The following is a 25,762-nucleotide window of genomic DNA, read 5'->3' as shown; positions in this document are numbered from 1 at the left end:
TAAATGAAACCACTTGGATTAAGACTCAATAAAGCTGTCTGATCTCAAAATTCCCACCCAAGACGGATTGCATGGTCACCTCGAGACCCAAGCAGGTACCAAAAAATGTTAGGGCCTGATCCTAAGAGATGCTAAATACCTGCAATTTCTGTTCTCTTGGGTGGCGATTGCCGATTCTCAGCGACTCTTGGGGTCAGGCCCTTATTAAGTAAATATCATTTATGTAAAATAAGAACTCATATAAAAATATTTATATATAGGAAGACTAAACAGCTAGTTCACTGAAGTCTATTGTCTGTCTATATAGGCAGCTTATATGGAACTTAATATTTGTGTTCCCACAGCCTCTTTTGAAGAGTAAATAATACAGGGTCTGATCTGCAGTGATGCTAAATACTCAACTTCTGCTGAGGATCTGTTCCCAAAGTGCACCTGGCCTTGGTTTTTATTGATTGTCCTAAACAGTGTGTCTGTGAGGGGGGAGATGCTTTTTGTCATCACCTTTTTATTTAAAAACAATGGGGTGGGATGGATGTATATTAAAATAAATAAATAAATGAAGCAATGTTTATATATAAAGGCCCAGGCTGCACCTTCTTCATCGTAAAGCCTGCAAGAAGAGGAAAGAACACTTGGAGTGGATGTAGGGAGAACTGCAATAGGCTTATCTCATAGTTGCCCCCATATGGTGCTTATAGGAGAGGGTTTGTGTGGCTCCCGCAGTGTCTTTTTTCCTCATATCTCCTATCTCCAATCCTGAAGATCTGTAATTCAGCCCCCTTGTGTATGTGCGTTATGATACAGTCTTCAATTACATTACTAACTTGATTGCCATTGGCTGCCCTTTCCCAAGGGAAGTAGGCACAATGCAATAAGACTTAATGTTTCTCACAGCTGTGTTACTATTTTCCTAGCAGAAATGCACTCTGTATTGGAGTGAGGCTGGGCATGTAGAGCACATCACACAGTGTATGCAGCGTGAGGGAGGGAAGGGAGTGTGATGTTGACTGAATTAAGCAACTTTTTATATCCACTTTAATGTGGCTCCTCTAAATCCTGCAGGGAAAGTCTCTTAAAAAAAAAATAGACAGGGCTTGGTTTTTAAAGGTTTCATCTGGAAGACCCACAACATCAAACCACTTGGTACTCAATGTTGGCTGAGCAAAGTGAGACCTTACTCTCCCTCGATGGCATTTCTATGTCTGTAGCACAGTGCATTTTGAATGCCACATCCAATTCCAAATTTTTAAGGAATCTTCTAGACGTCAGTGGGCAAATCCCTGGAGGGAGGATGGGGAAATGAAGGACACACAGAGCCCCTTGCATCTCTTAGTAGTCCCAGCAGCTTCACATCCATAATGGTCTCTGGAGCAAAGAACCAGTTGATAACGACCATTAACACCTTGCAGCACAACAATACCCCTATCTCAGTTCTGTCTACTCTCCCAGTACAGTTCAGATGGTTGACTCTCTGCTTGGCCTATCTCCCAGCCCAAAAGACCAGAAATAAGGGGCTGGCACACAACTCCAGGCATATGGGGGTTGGCGGAGGTGGAGAATCAGGAACAGTAGCGTGGGGGAGAATGACGGAGCTCTTGCCTTGGGGTGAAGGGGGCACACTGAGCCCTTGACACTAGGGTGTGAGCCCCTGATATCAGGGAGGAGGTGTCTGGGGGCAGGGAGTCCCTGAAATAGAGGGGGGTAGGAGGGTGGGCACACATGGAGCTTGTTGGGGGAGGTGGAGGGATGCAGGGAGTCCCTGGGGTGTGCAATATGTTTGACCTCCAGAAGCAACACATTGTGTGACACTCTAGCCTAAAAGATTATGGGCTGTTTCTGCCAGAATTTCAACATGTGTTTCCACATGTTTCAAATTACCCAGTTTGCACACCAGCATTCCCAGGCATTTCAGTGGGAGTTCTGGGTATACAAAAACATCAAAATGGGCCCCAGATACAAACTAACGCCATCGAGGCATCAGGTATCTTCAAACTAATTGTTTACTTCGCTACTGAAGGAGGAAGTTTAAGACTTGCTTATTACTCAACAAATTTATTAAAACATGATTGACTTCCATTTTTCTTTCTTTTTTTTTTCCCCCCAGATATGCTTCTGGATGACAATGCATATTTTAATTGACGACGTCAGAAGCTAAACCTACAATTCCCCATTCGTTCCAGCTTGTTAGCAATACATAAAATGCGAAGACCACAATTCACGATCTCAAAAACATTACTCTTAAATCTTTCTAGATGATTGTAGTTGCTCTGATTGTGTTCTATGCTAGCAGAAGCCTTCTCCAAGGTTTACTGCTGACTCTAGAGCAGCACATCCCCTGCATACTGGGAACTTTGGGTGCTAGCAACATGGGCAACTCCTGTATTTGTCGAGATGATAGTGGTGTGGAAGACAACGTAGAATCCCAGAATCAGCAAACACAGAATAGTAGAGTACCAGTACCTGAAGCAAGAAGCCATCCCAGGGACCCTGTAAGGCCACCAAGGAGGGGGCGAGGGCCACATGAACCAAGAAGGAAAAAACAGAATGTGGATGGACTAGTGCTTGACACACTGGCAGTAATACGGACACTGGTAGATAAGTAAGTACCTCCAAAAGGATCACTCAATATTAATGAAAACTGTTCCATTGAAAATTTCAGTGCTAAAGATTAAAGAGATCTCTTATTCAACACCACCAAGAGCATGCATGAGATTAATATTTTCAAAATAAGAGGGAAGGTTGTTTGTCTCCAAAGACCAATTGCATTGGAAGAATTTTGTTTACTTCTCTCTGGAAATAGCGAAACAAAACTAGAGAGAGACGGCTTTCATCTTCATTAGATGTGTACTCTTCCAGGTTGCAAATCTAATTTCTTATCCTTAAAGGCAACACACTGTAATTCATCATATGATGAGCCAAGTGCTGCACTTGTTGCATGCTCAAAGCACTCATTATGGTAGTTTACGATACACAACGATCACAGGATCTGTCCCTGTTTTTGATGGTTATGCTGTTGCTTTTCATAGGTATTTAAAAGGGCCTCGAAAGTGTTTATCATTATGTGGTTTGGAGAGACCAAAACAGGAGGAAACTATTACCTCTGTCAATTGTACTTTATGCTAAATAGCTTCGGTTTGAGCTTAAACTCAAGTTTAAGATAAATCTCAAGTTAATGAGCTTTGATTCTGGAATGTGCCTGCTGGAGGAGTCTCCCTTTCTCCTGTAGGGTGCTGTAAATGGGCATGTGAGGTCAGATTTGCCTTGAAATTTGTGTAAAAACTATTTTGTTCTAAAAACATTAAAAGAACACCTTCAGCTGGAATTTTACTGACTAGCGTTACAAGCAACACCTATGATGTGTTATAAATGAAAGCTGTTGAAAGTATGTATTTTTCTCATCTCCTCCCCCTGTCCCCCCCTCCAGTTTATTTAGTTTATGAATTTGACAGCATCTTATGACTACTTAACTCTGTGTGTCTTTCCCTCCGCAACATGGGAAAGAAGAACATTTACAAAAACAGAAAAATATTCTGTGGTTTACAGAAGGACTCTGGGGTAGGTGTAGTACCTGAAAATATTGGGGGTAATGGTGGTGTGTTGTTGTGTTAAGGGTGTGATCAGTTCCCTGCCCATGATCTCCTGGAGTGCTGACTCACTTCCTTGTTTTCTGTTGCTAAATTTTGTTGATAGCTAAGAGATACATGACTTTCTTAATGTTGTTTTCCATATAATTAATTGCTGTCATTGCCTCAAAGATGTCATGTAATCATGAATGATGGGGAACTGTCCATAAGAAAATCATTTATGTACCAGATCTGTGGAAAAGTTGGAGAACTTCAGGACTAGACTTCAAGCTGATAGTGTCCCTTTAAGACCAAAAGAAACATTTTCCATTGGACTAAAAAAATTTCAATGGAAAGGAAAGTTGTTTTTTTTGTATAACAGTGAGACTGCAGAAATGTAACTTTCCCCTGTGGTGTCTCCAACTGAGAACCTAAAAATGAAATTTAGAGGAAACAGTGAAGCTGGCTAATCTCTGTCCAAGTTGAGAAAAGAGGAACAAGTGTAAGCTAAACATCATAAACAGTAGAGGTGGATCTGAACCATGCCCACCTGGGAACCAGTTGCAAGCTTCCTTTGTTCAGAAATATTCAGATGCTATCTCAGAGTACAGTAACGCCTCACTTGAAGTCATCCTGGTTAACATTGTTTCGTTGCTGATCAATTCGGGAACATGCTCGTTTAATGTTGCGCAATGCTCCCTTAGAACGTGTGTGGCAGCCGCTTGCTTTGTCCACTGCTTGCAGGAAGAGCAGCCTGTTGCAGTGAGTGGCGGGGGGCCTTGGAACCAGAGTGGACCGGCAGCCGCCCCCATCAGCTCCCCTAAGTTCCCTGTGCAGCAGCTGCCCAGCAGACCATCAACTGCCGGCAGTTCAACTGTCCACGCCCCCCCCCCCCCCCGTTGTGCAGTGGTGGAAGATGGTGTTGCGCAAATGAAGTAGTGAACAAAAATGTTGATTTTTCCTTTTCATCCCAAATATGGGAAAAGATGTAGGTGGAGGGAACAATGTTTGGAAAATTAAAGTGCTGATGTATACTACAGACCAGGAAAAGAAAAACCAAAATGCTAGAAATGTGGTTTTACTGTTAATGTAAATGGAAAGAACATTGTGGACGGAAAGGCCCACTTCCTCTGCCGGCTGCTCTGAGCATCTCCACTGTGTGAAAACAACACAGTCACAGACGTCTGGAGAATCTATACGTACTCCTAAAAAAGCATTGTGCTGCAGGGAGGATAGAAATGGAAAAGTGTCTGTGGAGCCCTCGTACGAAGAACGAAGTATAAAGGAATGGAATAAAAAGATAATGAGCAAGCAGTTGCACATAGTGAGAAAACTAATGGCACTAAAATGACTTGCTTTATGTTTTTCTGAAGCTTACACATTGAGTAAGTATCTTCTTGCACATTGTAAACTAGCCAGAACACTGAATCAGAACACCTGCAGAGCCAAATACCCTCTATTTTTTTCATCCTTCTGCATTTTATTTCTCTGAGCCGTCTCTTTTCATCTCTCTTCTCTTGAGGTTAATTCAGTTTTCAACAGAGTTCCACCTTTTCCGTTAGTGATTATTACTGTCTTTCTTTTCAAGCTGGTTTTGAGGTTTTATGTGGTCAGATTTGCTTCAAAATACTTTTTAAAATACCATCATGTTACTATTTTTGTGGCAACACCGATTTTAAACTTAAAAACATTCAACACGAAGTACAGCCTTTTCTTGGAAGAAAAGGACCGATTTCACCACTCTTTTTTTTTTTTAAGAAACCTAATACTGTTAAATTTTATGCTGCAGTTCTTCATAGGTAATTGAAACCGCCTTTTGTGATTTTTAAGGTATGCTAGCGGCACACTTATTAATCAGTCTTCTTTTATTATTTTTAATCCAACTGTATTTAATGTCAGTTCACGCAAACATGGTAGATGAGAATATATTAAATTACAGAGATTGCTCAAGCCCAGGACTGGGAGTAAGGAATCCCTTAGTTCTAAAACTGGCATTGCCACGGATTCCCTCTTTAGCCTAGAACGAGTAACATCTGTGAAGCACTCAGGAGATGAGAATTGTTAGAGCTGCAGTTTTACTCTGTTACATGGGTACAGCCCCATTGTGTGGGGAGTACAGATAGATGAGTAAAATTTGCCATGGGACATAACTCTGTGTGTAGTATAAAGTTGGGATCTCAACATCAATCCCTCTGATGCCTCATTAATGACATTTTGTACTTGAGTCCTCATTTTTATCTAATCTTCGTTTTTAGGGCATTGAAAGTGTGTCTTGTTACTTTATTTTCTTGTGCTAAACTCCCTTTGTAGGACACTTAATTCCATCCTTAACCTCTAATGTTGAAACTTTGTTTAATGCTGCCTGAGATCAAGCACGTGATACTCTCAGAATCCTGATGTGATAGTGACTTGTCTAAAAATTCTTAACTTCTTGGTGGAAAAACAATTCTCATTTAATACTATGCTGCCATTTGCTGTATCTCAGGCTGTTGTTTCCTTCCAGTTTATCTAGACTTCTGTCTTATCTTCTGAAGTGCCCTTTCACCCTTTCATAACTCTTTTCACTATTGCACAAACACCTCATTCTTCACCTGCCAGTTCTAAATCTCTCTGATAAATTTATAAATCCTGTGCTGCTTCTCTGGAACAGATGAATCCAAGGCCTCTATGACTTCCTTTGAGCTTTCCCTCAGCTTTCATTGCCTCACTTTCTTTCCCGCAAGTCCCAAGTTTTCTTTTACCATTTGTTTACAATATTTCAATATCTTGTATTGTTAGACTTTCTGTCTCGCTTCCATTTCTACTCTTAAGTTGTTCTTCTGTATTTCTTACAGTTTCACTAGCTGAACACTGGCTAGGTTTTGTGGGAGGAGGGGGAAGGGAAGGTGGGGTTAAATATTTTTTGTTCTTACCAAATCCCTCTAACAGGCCTATTTTCTGCTGCCCTGGATAAAACACTGAAGTTTGTAGAGACGCTGTGGATTGTTTGTCTTTCAGACTTACCCCCCTTTCTTCTTAGTAGAGATTTTCTGGGGGGGAAATCATTTAATAGTCTTCAGTATCTTTTTTTTCCCCCCTCAGTCTATTCTTCATTGAATTTGTGCCCTCTGAAGTACAGTATTTCTTACTACATGATTTCAGGAACACTTTACAATGTATAATATTAAACTTTAGGGGCTCTAGATCTTAAACATGCAGATGTAGAGCACTGTATATCTTGTTCATCAGCTATTCTGGAGATGCAAAAGTGAACTTTTGAGCCAGAGTACAAGGCAATACACATTTCTACTTCAGATCCAAATAGAGCAGGGGTCCCCAACACAGTGCCTATGAGGGCAATGGCGCCCGCCAGGGCAGTTGTGTGCGCCCGCAGGACACTGTGCCGCCGAAAAGCGTTGCTGTTTCTCGGTGGCATTTCGGCAGCGGGGTGTCTGGCGCCCGCCACAGTCTTCTGGGAATAGGCATATGCTATTCCCACGGAAAGGTTGGGGACCACTGAAATAGAGCATTAGAGGTTTGCAGTCTGTGTAACTTTTTTCTTAGAGATGAGTCCAGCACATATCTGTTCACTGAATTTTATGCTAAGTATGTGGTGTTGGTTGTGGTACAGCAACTTTGACCAATGTAATATTTGTCTTTCAGTGACCAGGAACCTCCTTATTCAATGATAACATTACATGAAATGGCAGAAACAGGTATTAACGCATTTTGTTCAGTATTTTGGGTGCAACTGCCAGAGGCAGAAAAATATCTTCCTTCTAAAGAGGAAACATATGGCTGCATTACGTGTTGTTATACCCAGTAATTCTAGCAATTTGTGTTCATTATTGAAATACTGTCTGTACTTCATAATTTCACTGAGCTCATCATATTAGTGTAAGATGCACTTTCTAATTGTTAAATTTAAGTGAACTGTGCAAAATCAGCCAGCTGACAGCTATAAACTCAATTAACAGGCTTTTATACAATGAGGTACACAGGACTTTTGTGAAGGGATGGAATTTATCCATGTACGGAAAGTGGGTAGCCACACTTCCAGCCCCTCTGTTTGAATAGGGGCTGCAACCCTTCTCTTCCGCATAGGAGTTAGTGCAGGTTTAGCAGCAGCAATCACAGATCTAGTGGCTGTGCCCTCACCCCGTCCCTAAACACACTCTAGATGCAGAGCTGCGCTGGCATAGTCTGTTCCTGTCACTTAGTATGCAAAATTCCCCTGCAAGATTGCACCACAGTAGACCTGGTACAACTTTCCTTGTGGATCCAAAACACCCATCAACTTGGATGGAGGCTAGTGTGCACAAAGAGCTGAGGATTGGGCCCAGCATACCTGAGGGCATGTCTACACACACAAGCTTGCCATGCAGCAAGTGTGTGTAAATCTGCATATCTCAAAGCCTTCCGGGGAACTTTTTGTGTGCATCAGCAGGGTCTACGTGAACAGTTACTATGTGGCACATTGGTTTACGCCTAGCGTGCGGTGCGGTAAGTCTGTGTGAGCATGCCCTTAGACTGTATACAAGTAATTAAGAAAATACTTAACCTGTTTAGATAGTAGTAATTAAACTTTGATGAGCAAAATATGTCCTCAAGGCAACATGCAAATACCACTAAAACTTTACCAAGGCGCTGACTGGAACTCCTGCATGGTCCATACACACTTGCCCTTAATTTTTTCAAAGCCTCTCTTATCTCCTCTTGGTCATTTGGTCATTTTCAAATGAAACCCATAATCTTCTATATTTTCTTTGCTTCTGGGAAAAATTATGGGTCCAACCCTTATTTCTTGCATATCCAAATCTTCAATTGACAATATTCCTGCTACTTTGTCTTTTAACACCTAGATTGATTCATTTTTGTAAATTCTTTTAATTTATGTAGTACTTACCTTTGCTTATCTGTAAATGGAAATCTTATTTCGTATATATGAATTGGTGAGAATTTCTGAAAATGCTTTTCATAAGCAACAATGAAAAGTCAAAATCAGAATTGACTTATGCTCCCTGCAATCCCATTGATGTCAATGTGATTTCACAGGGAGTAAGCAGTGCTGAATCTGGTCTGAAGCATGGCAGTAAGTGTAAAATCTTGTTTAACAGCAAGAATGGGCATTGCTCACTTAACTCCCAGAGCACAGGACCAAAAATATACACACAGTGCTTGTTCGTTACTTATTCTGAAGCCAATTCATATGTAACAAATCAAGAGCCAGGTGCTCACGACTGGCAGAATTGTTTCCCTGAACATCTTAAAATGTTCTGTCTAGTATTACTCTGGCAATTGTTGAAATTTATATTCTCTCCAGAATAAAAGCCTTCAGCATATTACAGATTAAAATTCCATAGGTCTACAACATGCATGATAAACTGCTCCTTTAAGACCCATTAAAATATGATATTCAAATGAGTTCAGTAGGGTAACTTTTTTTAATGCCACTGAAGTGTGACTTTTTTTTTAATATTGACCAGCATGTTTTGAACACTTCTAAATAGCAGCACCATTTTCTGAGAGTTGCTTCTGTTTTGTGGTTGACAGATGAAGGCTGGCTGGAAGTTGTCCAATCTTTAATTAGAGTTATTCCATTAGAAGATCCATTGGGGCCAGCTGTTATAACATTACTACTGGATGAGTGTCCACTGCCAACAAAAGTAAGTTAAATAATGCATGTGTTCTGTGGCCGAGCTTCAGCCTGGTGTGGTTGCCATTCCCAGGGAAGTCTCTGGGCTGCTTTCACCACTGATGTAAACTTGTGTCCTGGGTGTCAGTTGGCTAAAAACGGATGTTACTTATAAAGTAGGGTAACTTGCAAGGATCTAGGATTCAGTGGGCTATTTGATGGTGAAAGTGTTTCAGGAAAAAATGGTGAGAAGAGAGTGAAAAAGCCCTGGCTGGAATGATTTAATTGGGGATTGGTCCTCCTTTGAGCAGGGGGTTGAACTAGATGACCTCCTGAGGTCCCTTCTGACCCTGATATTCTATGAGTCTATGAAAAATAGTTTGTGCTTGGCGGGAGAGTAGGGAAGTTTCTTTTGTTAGTTGCTTTTGCCAGTATGCTCACCTTCGGCCCTCGTGGTGTGTGTTACTCATTGTACATGCCCAGTGAATGCCAAATCAGTGCAAATTCAGCTGCTTTACCACCTACTCTCCATGTTTTAAACCGGCACTTCTTTGTGTCAGTGTTGAGTTCCTCATAATTTATCTATGTATAAGACAAAATGCTTTTTTTTCCTCTTTAGCTTACGCATTTTAGCCACAAATGGATCAATACTGTAACTTTTTTAAAAAGCTTTTGTTAGCTGGGTACTGACTGTTGGCTCTCTTTACTTAAAGTAAGATTAAAATAAATGGCCAGGTGTGTGTGTTCATAACTGGATAAATTGTATTTTACTACAAATAGAAGTCAATCATTTAGCTTTTGGCATTTTAAAAACTGAAATGAAGTGGTGGTATTGGGTCCCAATCCTTTGAGGTACTCAGCATCCACAGATCCCATTGAATTTAGTGGGAGTACTGGGCCTACAGCACCTCACATGATTTGGTGTATGTTATTTTAGAGGCCTTTTAAATCTCTGTTTTGCCAGGAACTCTTTCTGACACTGGCATTGCTGCAACTTCCATTAGTACTACACTTGTTACTGTGCCAACTTTAATTTTTAATGTACATTGTCATAGGGTGAGAGATTGGGAAGTTTCTAATTCATTGGCTCTTAAATAAAATTATAAACTGAGTAGCTGATTGCTCAGGAGTTGATCAAATACTATAACTGGGTAAGGAGCCTCTTTCTTCCTTGGTTAGTGGTTCCAGTCCACCCGAGTTAGTAGTGAGAAAGTCAACACCATACAATCTGGCAGGTAGACTGAAATGAGACGTGATCTCGGCCAGTTCCAGATTTAAAAACAAACCTACCATTACAGTTGGCACTAAATGGCCCTTTTGTTGGCATCCTCAAAGGAGAAGCCAAGTGTTAACACCAAATCTTTCAAATGTGGGTGCTTGATGTTAAGCACCTAAATTAATGGCTCGATTTTTTCAGAGGTATAAAATGCCCCAGTTTCCAGTGACTTGTTCAGTACTTCTAAATAGTGTGATTTTCAAGTGCATTAGTTTTCGGCATCCAATTTTGAAAAGGCTGGTCTAAGTGGGACATAGCTTATTCTCTATCTTCTCACCCTTGAGAAACAACTCAGGCTCCTACGTTCAGGTTTGTGTGCACTTGGAGGGAAGCTTGCAGTGCTGTTGTCCAGCCTTTACCTGTTCTGGATAAACTGAAGACTTTTGCAGGGTTGTCAAGTCAGTATTCCCAACTTTTGGAAAGCTGCAGTTTTCCACAGAGAGTCAACCTAAAGCCACATTAGCTTTTTGATGTTTAACTTCAATCTTCCTTTATTTGTTTATACTTACATTGGCAACTTTGTAAACTCTGGAGTAGAGTCTTAGAGGGGGGGAAAAAAAGTCAAAACAATTAATGTCAGTACGGTTACAAGCAACTTCCATTCCCGAGGTGTTTGTAACTCAGAAAAAAACTTTATGGTTGTTCTTTCAAAAGTTTACAACTGAACATTGGCTTAATACAGCTTTGAAACTTTACTATGCAGAAGAAAAATGCTACTTCAACCATCTTAATTTGAATGAAACAAACACAGAATCAGTTTACTTACCTTGTCAAATCTTTTTTTAAACTTTCCCTTTATTTTTTTAACAGTTTACGTTTAACACAGTACTGTACTGTTCTTGCTTTCTTTTCTTCTATTCTTCTTTTCCTCTTTTTGTCACTTCCGTCACTTTTGTCACTCTGCTGCCTGATTGCGCACTTCCGGTCTCAAATGAGCTATGTGGTTGACTGGTCAGTTTGTAACTTTGAGGTTCTACTGTAGTTTCACTAAGATTGACTAAGGGCCGTGTCTGAGAATGTCATCCTCATTCTAATTTTAGTTGTACTTTTTCACCTCAAGTCCCTTCCTCAATCATTGCTGGTTATTCTTTTTCTTTCTTCTCTATGCTCTTTGCATTTTGTCAGCCTTATCTATTAGTTCTGTTTGTGGCTGTTCTTTTGGGAACACAATTACATTTCCCTGTAACCTCCATTCAAAGATCAGATTTTTTCCATGTTGCCGTGGTTTAAATCTGGATCAGAATCTGACCCAAAGAGCGTAAAACTTCATAAACTCAGTTACACTAATCTTTTCCAAATGTCCTGCTGATAACTTCAGTGTGGAGAGTTGTTTTTGTTTTAATTAAATGTTGGGCTTAGTTGTGAAACTGGGGTCTGAATCAGCTCAACTGAACTTTCCTAAAAGTTTGGGGTTGGAGGGGTTGAGATGAATCAGGAGTTGCAGTTTGGACCCATCTGTGGAGCAATTTCTGTTCTGAATTTGGATTTACACTGGGGTAACTCCAGTGAAATTGGTGGGAGTTACTCTAGATTTGTTCTGCATTTAATCCTACATTAATAGCCAGAAGAAACGAAGGCTCAGCATAGGTTTCTGTTAGTCTTTTTTTCTTGTTTAAAAGACTAGCACAGTGAGTATAGGCAGCGTATGCCAAGGGAGAAGGAGGTTTTAGAGTAAGCAACAGCGTAGTTTTGTAAAGTGGACTCAGGGGCTATCTCCATTTTTGTTATGCGCAATTCATTTTTTTTACTGTCTTTTCAATTTTAAAACAAGATAAACTTTTTTTAAAAATAGCATCAGGATATTTGGAACCTAAGCCACTTTGGTGGCAGTCCTCCCTGGTTTCTGCATTCTCTTTCTTTCTGATCCATTAAGGTTAAGGAAAGGTTAATATTTCTGATACAGTTGGCAGCACATCATTTTTGAGCAATCAGACATCCTTTGGCTCATTTGGCAGTAACCAATGAATTAATGTAACTCTTTAAGATAAATTAAACTTCTAGTCTCTCTTTAAAACAGATAAACTATCACTTGGCATCTGTAATATTCTCCTGTTAGCATTGATATTGAAGCAGAATCATTGAGTTATATTGAATGACTGCGTGGAAAACAATGTGTTCCATAATTCCTATACTGTTAAATAGCATTCTGACTCTGTTTTAGGATGCATTGCAGAAATTAACTGAAATATTAAATTTAAATGGAGCTGTTGCCTGCCAGGATTCCTGTCACCCTGCCAAACATCGTAACACAACTGCAGTACTGGGCTGTTTGGCTGAGAAACTAGCAGGTAAGCAGAAGGAGCAATCTGAAAGCTTATTTTTGAGTTTTCTATAGTGTCACAGCATAGCAACGTTCAGAGCTGACTTTGTAGAACTGAGGTCACGTTTTGGAACAAGGAGAGATCTTGTCTTCCAGCGCGGACCAAATCTACTGCATGATCAAAATATTGATAAGGCTTAATTTCAGTCACCAGCAAACAGCTTGGCTCTGAACTTGGATTTTACTGCACCAAACTCCCTCAATATTTGATTTACCAAATAAAACCTCAATCCACACATGTATATATTTCAAGCATCTGCTAAGTAAGATTTCCTGACACACAGCCTTGATGATGCAATTACCCGTGCTAACATTTTTACAGGCCTAACCTGGGTGGATGAGAGAATTTCTGGGAACACATTATCATCATCTTGCCTACTGGCTAAAGGACAAATTATTCTTATTAAAGAGAATGCGTGGAAAGATGACGGATGTTCTTTCCACCACAGACAGATGTTCTGTTGTAGTTTCCTGAAGCAAATGTTCTTCAGCTACATTATTTAAAAGGACACAGAGTATTTCCTTTTTAAAAAGTGATTTTTGTTTTTATAGGTCTCTTTATTCTCCATTTATTTTTAATGCCCTACCTGAAACTGAAAGTGAAGTTTCCATTCCCTTCTGATTGTTGCCCCATTTGGCAACTTTTCTTTTCTTTTTTTTTCTTTCTAGGGGTGCTTGAAATTAACATGTCTTTTTAAAATTCCTAGTTTGTGCCCCACTGTTGATATCAGCACAGTTTTAGAAGTAGCATTTAATTATTGGTTCAGAGCCAGCACTAAAGAGCATAAAACATTTTTGTGTAGGTCCTACATGAACAGTGACTTCTGATGTTGATATCTGAAATAAAAGCAACAATTCCTCCTCCTTGCCACGCTCTTGATACCATAGGTCAAAATAAGATCCTATGTTAGTTGACCATTTCCATTTGGTTAGGTGAGAGCAGATGCTTCTCTAGAAATCCAGGCTGCGATGGGGTCAATGCTGTTTTATAATAGTGCTTTTGTGTGTACACAAATTTGTCACAGTTCATGGATTTTATGAAGCTGAATGCCCTCCCTTCTACCACACTACCTTAAGCAGATAATGTTTCTGGGCATTTTTATTGGTCTGTTGCCACAATGCCAATCGCAGATTGGGTGACTAGGCATCAAGCTGGCAGTATCTTGTGGGCATTACTCATTTTGTGCCAGTGATTGAGGGAGCTGATCTTTTTAACCTTGATTTATTAATACAAAATGAGAGAAACTACCGGCTTTACATAAATATACATTGGGGCCTGATATTTTTTCAAAAATATGTAGGCATAAGTGTTATCAGATACCAAGGTCACAGGTGTCTTTCTAGGAATACTGAAGATAATTAGAACAATACGCAGTTACAGCTATGGCACATGAGTATTTGTGCATAGAAATGGAAGGTAGATCCAAGACTCTGCATTCAGATACCTGATTTATGCGCACATTCATAGTAACTCCATGCATAAATTAAGCATACAGGAGAGTGTCCATTTTTTGCTTGTGTGCAAAACCATAGCCCTGGGTACTAGTTTAATTTCTTTTTGTGAATGCAAGGTCTTTGTCAGGGACAAAATGCCCCCCCCTTGGTTAACTTTAATAGACGTGGAAAGATAATGCAGCAGTTCCCATACATGCATTTCATTTTTAGTGTTCTTGCAGGTCCTGCAAGTATAGGCTTACTCAGCCCAGGAATACTGGAATATTTACTGCAAAGCTTGGTAAGTATCTAAGCACAGTAGCATTCTTAGCTGCTCCAGCTTCTTAATTGCATCTGTATGCATAAGTGGTAAATGTTAGTGTTTTCAGCAAGTGTTACTGTTAATTTTTTTTTGTAAGTGCAGTAAGATCAGTTTTTGTAATTTTATCTATCTTTGTCTGTACATACAGCATTTTTCACTTAAATCAATGACAGGCTCAACATACAAAACCAAATAATACAAATTAAAAATAATCAAAATAAAGGACAGGCTTATTAACTGTGAACACTTTAGGCTGATGTTGGAAAATCTAACATCAGACTATAGAAATAATAGAAACTATTTAATAAGGCAGGAGTCAAAAAGGCTTAATGAGAGAATGAAAAAGAAAGGAAGGAATATCTATGAAAATAAAGACCACAAGTATTTTGTTTTGTTTAATTTGTGAAGCACAGAGTATATGCTTGGCACTATACAGAACCTAGAGAAAACGAGTCCCTGCTCCTAAATTCTTAGTGCCGTTCAGACCCTGGCATTGACATGAATGTGCTATGGAAGTTGCGGTATACACAATTGTACTTGTAGATAACAAGTTCATCCATTCACTGTGGTCAAAGTGAAGAACAGATTTGAACTAAGAAGTCGCTGTCTTGTGAATTCAAAGGTCAGGGATATAGTTGAACATTAGTTTGGAGTAAAGGAAAGGATATCCCTTATCTTGTACTTTAATGCCCTGTGATACCTTGCAGTGATCCTTATTCCTTCTAAAATTTCTGTTGTGCTCTTACTTCTGCAAACAGTTCACCAAAAATGACTCTACTGCTAAAATTATCTAAATTTCAGATAAACACATTCAGAATAACCCATAATTAAGCCTTCTATCTGAACCTAGGCTTCTTTGGCTTGTAGTCTGGCTTATGCACCTTACTGCCAGTTCATATTGGTAACTGGTGATCATGGTTGCAGAACACTATGACTTAAGATGGGTGTCTCTGGAGTATAGGAGGAATATTTCCTGCTAGGAGCAATCCTAGGGATTTTGGACTTGGTACCCAGAAATGAACAGATCATAAACCCAGAAGCAACATTAACATAACATCAAGGGCCTGGCCAAACCACTCCAGAAAATGTGAGGTTAAGATTGAAAGTCTGTCCTTCACCATTGCATCAGATGGAGGTACAGAGAGCAATCTGGCACACCAACCAGCTTGCATTACCAGTGCAGTGAGTTAAAAGGGAGGCATTTTAAGCCTGACCTTTGAATTTACTGGCATTGGGTAGTTTAAGCCCCTTAAAGCAAAACTAACCTTCAAATAGTTTAGAAGATCAGAGTTTTAGAATTGTTGTGGATGCCCGATTATAGGAGAGGCTTCCAGCACGTGATTAACTTAGGATCTTATGCAAGCCTTCCACACGGAGAACTCCAGTGCTTTAGTCCTCTTAAATCAGAGCAGTGGAAAGCAGCTGTTCTCAAACTGTCGGTTGGGATCCCAAAGTGGGTTGTGACTCCATTTTAATGGGGTCGTCAGGGCCATCATTAGATTTGCTGGGCTCTGGGGCTGAAGTTGAAGCCTGAGCTCCATCCCCCACCCAAGGTGGCAGGGCTCGGGCTCCGGGGGCCCCCCCCAACTCAAGGCGTCGGGGCTCAAGCACCACACCTCCTTCCCCCGGGGTCCAGGCTGGATTAAGACCTTTAGAGGCCCTAAGCACTAAAAAGATTATGGTGCCCCCCATATGTAATTCAAAATAAAAATATTATACCGTAAAATAAAATTTTATTTTTCGAAATGACACAAAGCTTACATGTATGCTGAAATTAAAATAGCTTCTTTCTAGATTTTCTGATTGCAAAATTCTGGATTAAGTTAATTGAAGCTGACTCGACAAAGCATGTCCGCTTCCATACACAATAGGGAAAGTGAATCAAGTCTGTCCTGACACATTGTTGCTCTCTGAGGGTTTTTATTGTTTTCAGCTGAGAAAGAGCGTTCTGCAGAGCAGTTAGTTATCATCAAGGTTAGAAAAATACGTAGTGCGATCTCTACATTGTATTCCATCTTTCAGTATTGTGTCATGAAGATCAATGTGACTGAATTTCATTTTTCCTGTTTCATTAAACTTTGCATGCATATAACAGTGGAACTGCCGTACTTCTCCACAGAGATTCATGTTCAAGTCAACAGGGTATGAGTCAACTAGCTTTTGGGAACCTTGTGAAATATTGTTTGTCAGATAAGTCCATATCATTTAGAAAAGAATCTACTTGATACTACTTTGTACACTTCACCTCTCCTCTTCATATGAGCTTCAAGCGTATCAGTTATAGTGTAGTAAGTAGATATGCAAAATTTGTCTCTAGGATTCAATGCTGTTTCAGTTGCACTGCTATCATTTGCTTGTTTTTTCCTGATTCACTTGCGGGACTGGGCTTCTTTGTAGTTAGTATCAGGCAAGATATCTTTTGATATGTCTTCAGATCTTCTGAAATCATTCCTCACTGTGTAAGTGGTCTGCTAATGATGGACAGAGGTCTGCACATGTTTTCAAATCAAATTATTTTTCTTGGAGAGCTTGACTTGTGTGGTAAGTGTTGTAAAATTTCATTCCACATGGTCAACATGAATACAAACTCTAGTTCTTGCATCTTGTTTGCAATGTTTCCTGCCTCTCCTATAGTTTCTCCCTTTTGTGATTGGCTATAGCTATACTTTCTAATGCATCCACAATCTTTGAGTAGGACTCCAGAATTGCACTTGTTGCCACTGCATGTGCCTCCCAGCAAGTATTAGAAAGAGATTTCAACACACGATCATTGCCCAAATGTGTTTTAAGAACTGCCCATCGGTGTGTTGAGGCAGAGAAAAATGTATAAAGTAACTGTTGAGAAAAAACTTACTGCCATCAGACAACAGTCAACAGCACTGCAGCCAGCAGCATTGAGAGAGTGTGCAGCACACCGTGTGAATATGGCACATTTGTTCTGTTCTATAAAGCTGCTTCTGCATTCCTTGATAACGCCCTAACATGCTGGCAGCATTGTCATAAGATTGACCTCTGCACTTTGAGATCTGTTTTGCAAACTTGGCACAGATAATGCAGTACTTGATTTGCAATTTCTTCACCAGTGTGGCTTTTCAAATTGAGGGATGTTATAAATCGTTCAACTGGTTTTCCATCTGTGGGGGAGACACATCTTCGTACAATACTCAATTCTTCAATATGTGGAAGATCAGGTGTAGCCAACAGATAAACTGAAGTACCCAGCAGTACTTATTTCATCCACAATAGCTGAATGAACTTTGTCACTCATTAGACCAATGAGTTCATCACATATTGTCTTGGATAAGTATGACGGGTTACCTTTGCCAGCATTCCCATATTTTGAGATGTGGCCTGCTAAAAATGGGTCAAACTGAGCCACAAGCTCCAACAATCCCCAAAAATTTCCATTCTGCAATGATCCAAATGTGTCATTTGATCCCCGGAAAGGCAGACTACGTTCAGCTAATGTTTGAATAACCGCTATAACACGCTGCAAGACATGTTGCCAGTATTCACGCTCCCCTTTAATTTGGTCTTCCAATTTTTGTGTCAATCCAAAGCCCTGTCTCTGATTTAAATATGTCAACATTGAATCTGTGAGTAGTGCTATTTTCATGTTGTTCAATTAAGAGTATTCTGCCAGTCACTAAATCCATCTGCAGCAAACCGGGATGTTGAAGGTTTACATGCAAAGAGTTTGCAAACAAAACGGTATACAGACCCTGTTGATGGTGAATACAGTAGTCATTCTCAAGCGTATTTCTCACCAATCGCTTTCATGCTGAAATTTTTTGTGGACAATATCTTGTTTGCCATTGGTAAAAGTCCGATGTGATTTCTCAAATGGCCTAGTGTGGTGTTGAGTCATTCGGTCCACGATCTATCCCGGAAGCTACATTATCGGTACTAAGAAAAGGAGTACTTGTGGCACCTTAGAGACTAACCAATTTATTTGAGCATAAGCTTTCGTGAGCTACAGCTCACTTCATCAGATGCATACTGTGGAAAGTACAGAGGATCTTTTATACACACACAAAGCATGAAAAAATGGGTGTTTACTACAAAAGGTTTTCTCTCCCCCACCCCAAAACCTTTTGTCGTGGTAAAGAATGAAAAAATGGGTGTTTACCATGACAAAAGGTTTTGGGGTGGGGGAGAGAAAACCTTTTGTAGTAAACACCCATTTTTTTCATGCTTTGTGTGTATAAAAGATCCTCTGTACTTTCCACAGTATGCATCCGATGAAGTGAGCTGTAGCTCACGAAAGCTCATGCTCAAATAAATTGGTTAGTCTCTAAGGTGCTACAAGTACTCCTTTTCTTTTTGCGAATACAGAGTAACACGGCTGTTACTCTGAAACCTGTCATTATCGGTACTGAAATCAACCCACATACCAGAATCGTTTCTCCTATTTACAACGTGAGCAGGTTCAGTCTCTGACACATCCACACCTTCTAGAACAATGTCTGTTACCACCAGGAGTAGGATGATCAGTTAGTCTCTGACACATCCACAGGTTCTGGAATGGTGGTTGTTTCACCCATGGAAAAGGGGTCAGTCTCTGAAACACGTACAGGCTTTGGAACAATGTCTGTGCTGCTGAGAGAAGATGTTGCTTCTGGTGGATTCGCTTTTAAAAATGTCAGCTTTGGAAGATTTTGGAAAATTTCACTAGTTTTTTGTTTCGTTTCTTCCACCGGTTTACGTTTCTGTGCTCCACTCAGTTGGTTACGTTTCATCCTGCCCCTACTCGGTTTTCTGAACTTTAAATAGAAAAAAAAGTACACAATGTACGTGTGTGTGCTTGTTTATATATATTTTTCCATTTCTTTCATTTATTTATATATATATAGAGAGAGAGAGAGGAATGAAAAGGGGGGGAAAAAACGAATCAAGCATGTATAACTCAGAAGAATATATCAGTAATAAAACATTAATTTATTGCAATACATGACAAGATCTCATTTCCTCACATTATTTCAATCTGTTAGTAGGACGCCCCCTGCTTTAGGTGGGGATAAGTAATAAAAAGAGAACAGAAAAACGGGGGAAGTGTGTGTAGTGGAGTGTAAGGAAGTTTAGCAAAGTTCTGATTTTTCCCATGATGACGATTTCGATACTTTTTTGAAATCATATCAAATTTTTTTAAAAAAACTTTTTTTCCTTAGGGCACCAGCAAAGCAGGGGGCACAAAGCACGTGCTTAGTCTGCCTATTGGGTAATCCAGCCCTGCCCAGGGTCATGTAGTAACTTTGTTGTCGGGGGGGTCACAGTGCAATGAAGTTTGAGAACCCCTCGTGTTAAGGGAATGGTGCATTGGACCGAATCAGGGTCACAGATTATGTATAGTGGAAAATCTTTACAAAAGTTGTTAAACTCAATAGCCATTTTTCCCAAGAACAAAAGCATTATTAGACATGCATGAACTACAGTAGGAAAGTTTACAGTAGTTATTTGACTCTGTTGTGGGAAATGCTGACTATAATAGGTATAAAAGATAAGTGCAGAAAATCTTTTGAAATAACTTACAAAGATTACAAATAATTGGCATAATATTAAGGAAGACTTAATGGTGGAAGTTTCTTGTCAAATGTCTTTGGAAACTGTACAACTTGCTAGACCATTTAATCCTTTCTAGGTATCATGGAACCAAAGACGTGTTTTTTGTTTGTTTAAGCAAAGGCACAATATAACCATAGCTCCTTTTTAACTGAACGTAACTTTTTATCAGAGCATTGCAGTGGATCACTTCTTATTTTTTCTGTAATAACACCTGCCATTTAGCAGGCAGTTACGGGTTGGATGAAGCATCTCTTGTGTTAGCTGCCGTTTCACAGGGAGACTCACAACGCAAGTCTCTCGTTCTGCACATGTTACTTGCAGGTGTCACCACTGCATGTGATGAACTTGTGCAGAGTCCTGGAGTTCAGTTGTGTCTCTGTGAAAGTTCCTAGTAAATGTCTCTGCAGTTCTGTAGAAACCCAGCAAAATTCTACCAAGCCCCACCGAGTCGGTGATCGCACTACAGGCATCCAATACCACTGTGCTAGCTGTTATGCTGACATTATACTGTTCACATTGCGCAGAAACTGGTTTGCTAGTGTGCAATTTTTCTTCCTTTGCTTATGATCAAAACTAGGTTAACAATCCCCTGGGAGCCCGAGATGGAAAATGTAATTAACTAATTCCATATAGGGGAAAAAAATAAACATTTAGTGTATCTGCTAAAGGGACATATGCTGCAACACACTGACCACAGAGTGAATTTGAAGCTGGGGTGGAACTATCATTAAGGTCCAAATCCTGTCCATCTTACTCACAAGCATAGTGTCAGAACATCAGCTCACACAGTAATCACATAAGCAAGATGAGCAGTATTTGGTCTTTCAGTGTTAATCTGTTGTAGAGCTGCAAAAACATTGTGAATAAAGGCCCATATACAAATATTCCTGTGGTAAAATCAGTTGCTCTTTGGATTTATGCTGGTATAAAGAGCAGGAGTTTGGTGTGAGGCGGTATTGTTCAAGTGATCTTTGTTCTGTTACTGCATCTTTGGACACGTTTGTTAATCTTTTCACTTACTAATTTTAGCCTTTAGGGACTATAGACTTATTTTCTATTTTTCCATTTTAATACGAACTTAAATAACCAGGCTTTGCTCTATGAATTGAAACCCTACTGTGCCCTGGCAGTTTTGAACCTCTTTCCCCTCCATTTATCACCAGCATGTGTTCTGGTTAATTTCAGACTTCATTTACATGTTAATGGAAAAGTTGACCAAATTGTATTTGAATTTAGCTGGAGAATAAGTGTAGTGTCACCTTACTAACTCCCACGGGCATTAGTGGAGGTTATGCAGGTACATTTAAGTGGGAGGGGGATATGCCCTGCAATGTGTAATTGCATGTTCTTCTTTGGACTTCGATACCAAGAGGTACTAGAACAGCTAGTTATAACTGAGAACGCTCCTGAAAAATACATCCTGTGGAGTAAACTATAGGAGCAGGCTAGTGAGGTCATACGGATTGAACATCATTTAATTCAGCCACTCTCAGCATAAATGTTTTGGGATGTTCTACATTGAGTGATATGAAAGTTAGTGCAGTATTAGATCTTCTTTCTGCTCCCCCATGCAAACTTTTAGTCAAATTATGCTGTCACTTACACTAGTGTAAATGTACCTAAAAGTGCAGATGTTGGGCTAGTTCTGTTGATTTTAATAATCTGCATTTCCTATGATTTTTCTTGTTCTGGCAGAATTCTGGAAGGGTAGAGCAGAATTGCCATAGGTTTTATTTGTTTAGACTTTTATTCTGAAGCTGGTATAGGTATGTGTATGTGTTTTGGGGGTGGGGTGTCTGGGGTGAGACTGAATTTTCACTCTTAGGGTATGTCTCCACTGTAGCGGGGAGTGAGCCTCCCAGCTCAAGTAGATAGACTCGTACCAGTGGTCTCAAGCTAGCATGCTAAAAGTAGGAGCACGGACGTTGTGGCTCAGATTCTCAAGCCTAGGAGGTTGGGTGGGCTTGAGAGCCCACACCACAGCATCCACACTATTTTTTGAGCACTAGCTTGAGCCCCTCCGGGGAGTGAGTCTGCCCACTTTGGGAGGCTCACTGCCAGCTGCAGGGTAGACATCCTTGAGGGGTGTTCCCTTCCTTCCCCCCCCGGTTCAGCTAAATTGCCCCATTAATCTGGGGGATCTTGCCCATACCGTGTCTGTTTTCTGGATGAATAGAAGGTACTGATTGATCTTTCACAAACACTAAATTCACTTTTTAAAAAAATCACTGTTCTAAGACCATCCCACAAAGGATTCTAACAAATTTTCAGCTTCCTGACTCTCCCCTCTGGGAGCGGTCACTTCTTTCCTCATGGCAGAATGGCCTGCAGTTGGCCCCAGGCAGAGATTCAGGAGACCTAAGAGCTTTTCAGCTCTTTCATTGATGGACTGCGTGACCCTGGAGCAAAACTTCTGTACCTCAGTTTCCGCATCTGTGAATGAGAGTAATTATACCCATTTTTTAAAGCACTTGAGCTTTACAAATGAGAAGCACCTATAAAAGTGCCAAGTCTTTCTTACTACTACAATTTACCAAATGCTAAAGAAATCACATGGCTAACTAAGAAGAAACTTTCACTTGCTAATAAAGTGCTTGTTTGATTAAGAAATAAACTACTTTGTCTTCCAAACTTTCTCTTGGGATAGTGCCAAATTGCTTGTTAACCATTATTAGCATCTCCTTCATTTATGTTAATTACTATAAGGACAAACTGAGAACTCTACATAATGCCTGATAAGGACATTTAAAATTATATATCAAATATATAATGTACGTATCAAAACTTTCTGTTTATATTATGGAGCATATTGAAGGCTAGCCTTCCTTTTTATTAACCCTACACTTTAGTTATTTCAAATAACTGCTTTCCATCTGAAATGTCTTTTGCATGAATTCTATTTAAAGGGGGAAAAAAAACTTGCGAAATTTTGCGGTTACTAGAACGAGGCATCTTGAAGGTATAAGTCAGAAAAATAATCTTAGCATTTGGGGCTAGAAACTTTATTATCATTTTATTTTATATTTTTTAATTCAGTGGTCCTCAATGAGAGCTAGTGACCCATTGAGGTAAATCGGGAGCAACTCCATTGAAGTACAGTAGAACCCCAAAGTTACGAACGCCTTGGAAATGGAGGTTGTTCCTAACTGTGAACAAAACATTATGGTGGTTCTTTCAGAAATTTACCACTGAACAGTGACTTAATACAGCTTTGAAATTTTATTATGTAGAAGAAAAATGCTGCTTTGCCTTTATTTTTTTTTTTGTAGTAGTTTAATACAGTAGTGCACTGTGTTTGCTTCTCTCCCCCTCCCTCCCCCCACCCCTTGTGTTGCCTGATTGTGTACTTCTGGTTCCAAATGAGGTATGTGATTGACTGATCAGTTCGTAACTCTGAGGTTCTACTGTAGATAGACTACGCTGGTTTAAAAACTGTTGTGACGTGAGAAATAGGTCCTGTGAGTACTTGTAGTATGGCCCACTTCCCTCCTCCTACTGTGACCATTGCTCATGATTAAGGCTGCGAATCATTCACGGAGGTCATGGAAGTCATGGCTTCCGTGACCTCCATGAATTTTGCTGCACTGGTGCGGCTGGCCCCAGATCCACCCCAGCAGCTGGGGAAGCCCTGGGGCCAGCCACACTGGCCGCTGCTTTGGCAGCCCCAGGCAGCTGGTCCCCGGCATTGCCCTGGAGCAGTGGTCCGACGGCGGGGCCCCTGCCTGGACCGGCCCCCACTCCCTCCCTCACCCCCCCCCCCAGCAGAAGCGTCGCCCTGCGCTTTCCTTCCCTCCCCCACCACCACACACAGAGCAGTCTTCAGGAGTGCCCACCTCCCAGCGGGTAAGATTTAGTCACGGGTATTTTTAGTAAAAGTCATGGACGGGTCAGCGGGCTGTGACTTTTTGTTTAATGCCCGTGACCTGTCCATGACTTTTACTAAAAATACCCCATGACTAAAACGTAGCCTTACTCATAACATCTCTGCCTTTCTCTTGTGAAGAATCTTGAAAATGTAATCTGACTGTTAGTTTTAAGAAACTGTTTTCATTGTATTAGACAAGTCAACAGAAACATCTTGCACAGCTATGGCATGTGTTTAATACTCTTGTTTTCTTTAGAATTTCCAGTCCCATCCTACGGTAATGCTTTTTGCACTAATAGCACTGGAAAAGTTTGCACAAACAAGTAAGTATTAGCCTAGTACTTCTTACGGCAAAAACAGAACTAATGTTACCCCAGAATGGTTATTTCCTTCATCTGATCACATCAGCTGTCCCCGGTGCATGCACTTGAAATAACCATGTTGAAGTTCCCAACTTGTAGCTTAAGCCTAGTGCACCGTAAGGATCAGTGATAGCTGGGCTGACAGGGAATGGGATCGCTGTAGGGGAAAGTATGCTCAGGCCCTCAGGGGCAGGAGGAGACTCATGCTGTTCTAGTGACCCAACTTCCTTGGAAAGAGAATGGGTGGAACACAATTCCGTCACTCTATTGTGTACTGTCCTCAAATATAGCTCAGATTATTGCCACATAGGGTCTGCTATCCATCAAATGTAGCTTTGGGGATGGGAAGAGGAATAAGAGCCCTTTGAAGGCCTCGCCATGGCTGGAAAAAAATTGTCCTGTTAATAGACTATAATTATTATTTTCCTAGCTAATAGCCATGCTCTCAGATGACTTAGTACAGTAAAATGCAGAATATTTAATATTGCATTTCTTCCTGTTAATGTGTCAGGAGAAGGTACGTGAACTCCTAAATTTTTTGTTTAATGTTGAGACTTAGAATATTTCTACATTGTACTGGTAAAATATTTACCTTTGTCTTTTAAATCACTGTTTCTTGTTTACATCTATTACTTTTTTCACTTTTAAATTACAGGTGAAAATAAAATGACAATTTCTGAATCCTGTATTAGTGACCAGCTTGTTTTGTTAGAGAAATGGACAGATAATCTGGACTTCTTAAAACGCCAAGTGGGATTCTGTGCCCAGTGGAGTTTAGACAATCTATGTAGGTATAGTGTGAGCAGGATTCATTTTTATTACTGGCGTGTGTGTGTGAGAGAGAGAGGTTTTTTTTAAATGTCTGGTCATATTTGTATCTGCAAATATCCGGTGTCCACCCAGAAATAAGGTTTATAAATCCATGTGCATTTGCATGCCTGCATTTTTGAAAAGCAAACCTTATGTAATTGTTAAAATTCTTTAACTTTATTTGCTCTGTACCTGCTGTGACACTTCAGCAAAGAAGCAATAGCTAGATTGCACTTGTAGGCTGACTTTTTGAGGGAAAGCAGGGTTGTCCCAAAGAAAGCCATTGTAATATTCTTGGATATACTGATACCACATCTGCACAAGGACTAATTACGACCTGTGACTTATTAAGCAAACTAGATTTTCATGATTTAAGAAACCAAGAAAGCGTAGCTCTCTGATAAAGTCTCTTTTATTTAACGAACCAATCCGGGCATCACTAATGGGGCCCAAAGCTTTGACACACTAAAGGACTCCACATTCTTGCCAGTCTTATTTAAAGCGTGCCCCTCTTGTTCACTGCCACTGGTAGAAGAGAGAATGAAATTACTTGGTTGGCCCCAGGCAGCAGCTTGTCTTGCTTATGCTGAAACCCAGCATCAACTTGTGCTTTGTTACCAATGGCAATAAATAT

The 25,762-nt window shown here is 40.2% G+C and overlaps 1 protein-coding gene across 2 annotated transcripts in view; it reads left to right on the top strand.

Moving 5' to 3' along the window:
- RSPRY1 (ring finger and SPRY domain containing 1) overlaps window positions 1-25,762 on the top strand; it is a 54,749-nt gene that overhangs the window by 12,747 nt on the left and 16,240 nt on the right. For both annotated transcript variants that reach the window (XM_084644717.1, XM_084644718.1), the window contains 7 exons: window positions 2,105-2,599; window positions 7,206-7,258; window positions 9,096-9,208; window positions 12,615-12,741; window positions 14,450-14,508; window positions 24,213-24,279; window positions 24,974-25,105. In XM_084644717.1, the coding sequence (XP_084500843.1) occupies window positions 2,253-2,599; window positions 7,206-7,258; window positions 9,096-9,208; window positions 12,615-12,741; window positions 14,450-14,508; window positions 24,213-24,279; window positions 24,974-25,105 (898 nt within the window). In that variant the 5' untranslated portion in view covers window positions 2,105-2,252. The remainder of the gene's footprint in view (window positions 1-2,104; window positions 2,600-7,205; window positions 7,259-9,095; window positions 9,209-12,614; window positions 12,742-14,449; window positions 14,509-24,212; window positions 24,280-24,973; window positions 25,106-25,762) is intronic.

This window comes from Lepidochelys olivacea, assembly GCF_965140295.1.
Source record: "Lepidochelys olivacea isolate rLepOli2 genome assembly, chromosome: 12".
Taxonomy (NCBI): domain Eukaryota; kingdom Metazoa; phylum Chordata; order Testudines; family Cheloniidae; genus Lepidochelys; species Lepidochelys olivacea.
The sequence above is the reverse complement of the archived record's forward strand: the minus strand, read 5'-3'. Positions and strand labels throughout refer to the sequence as shown.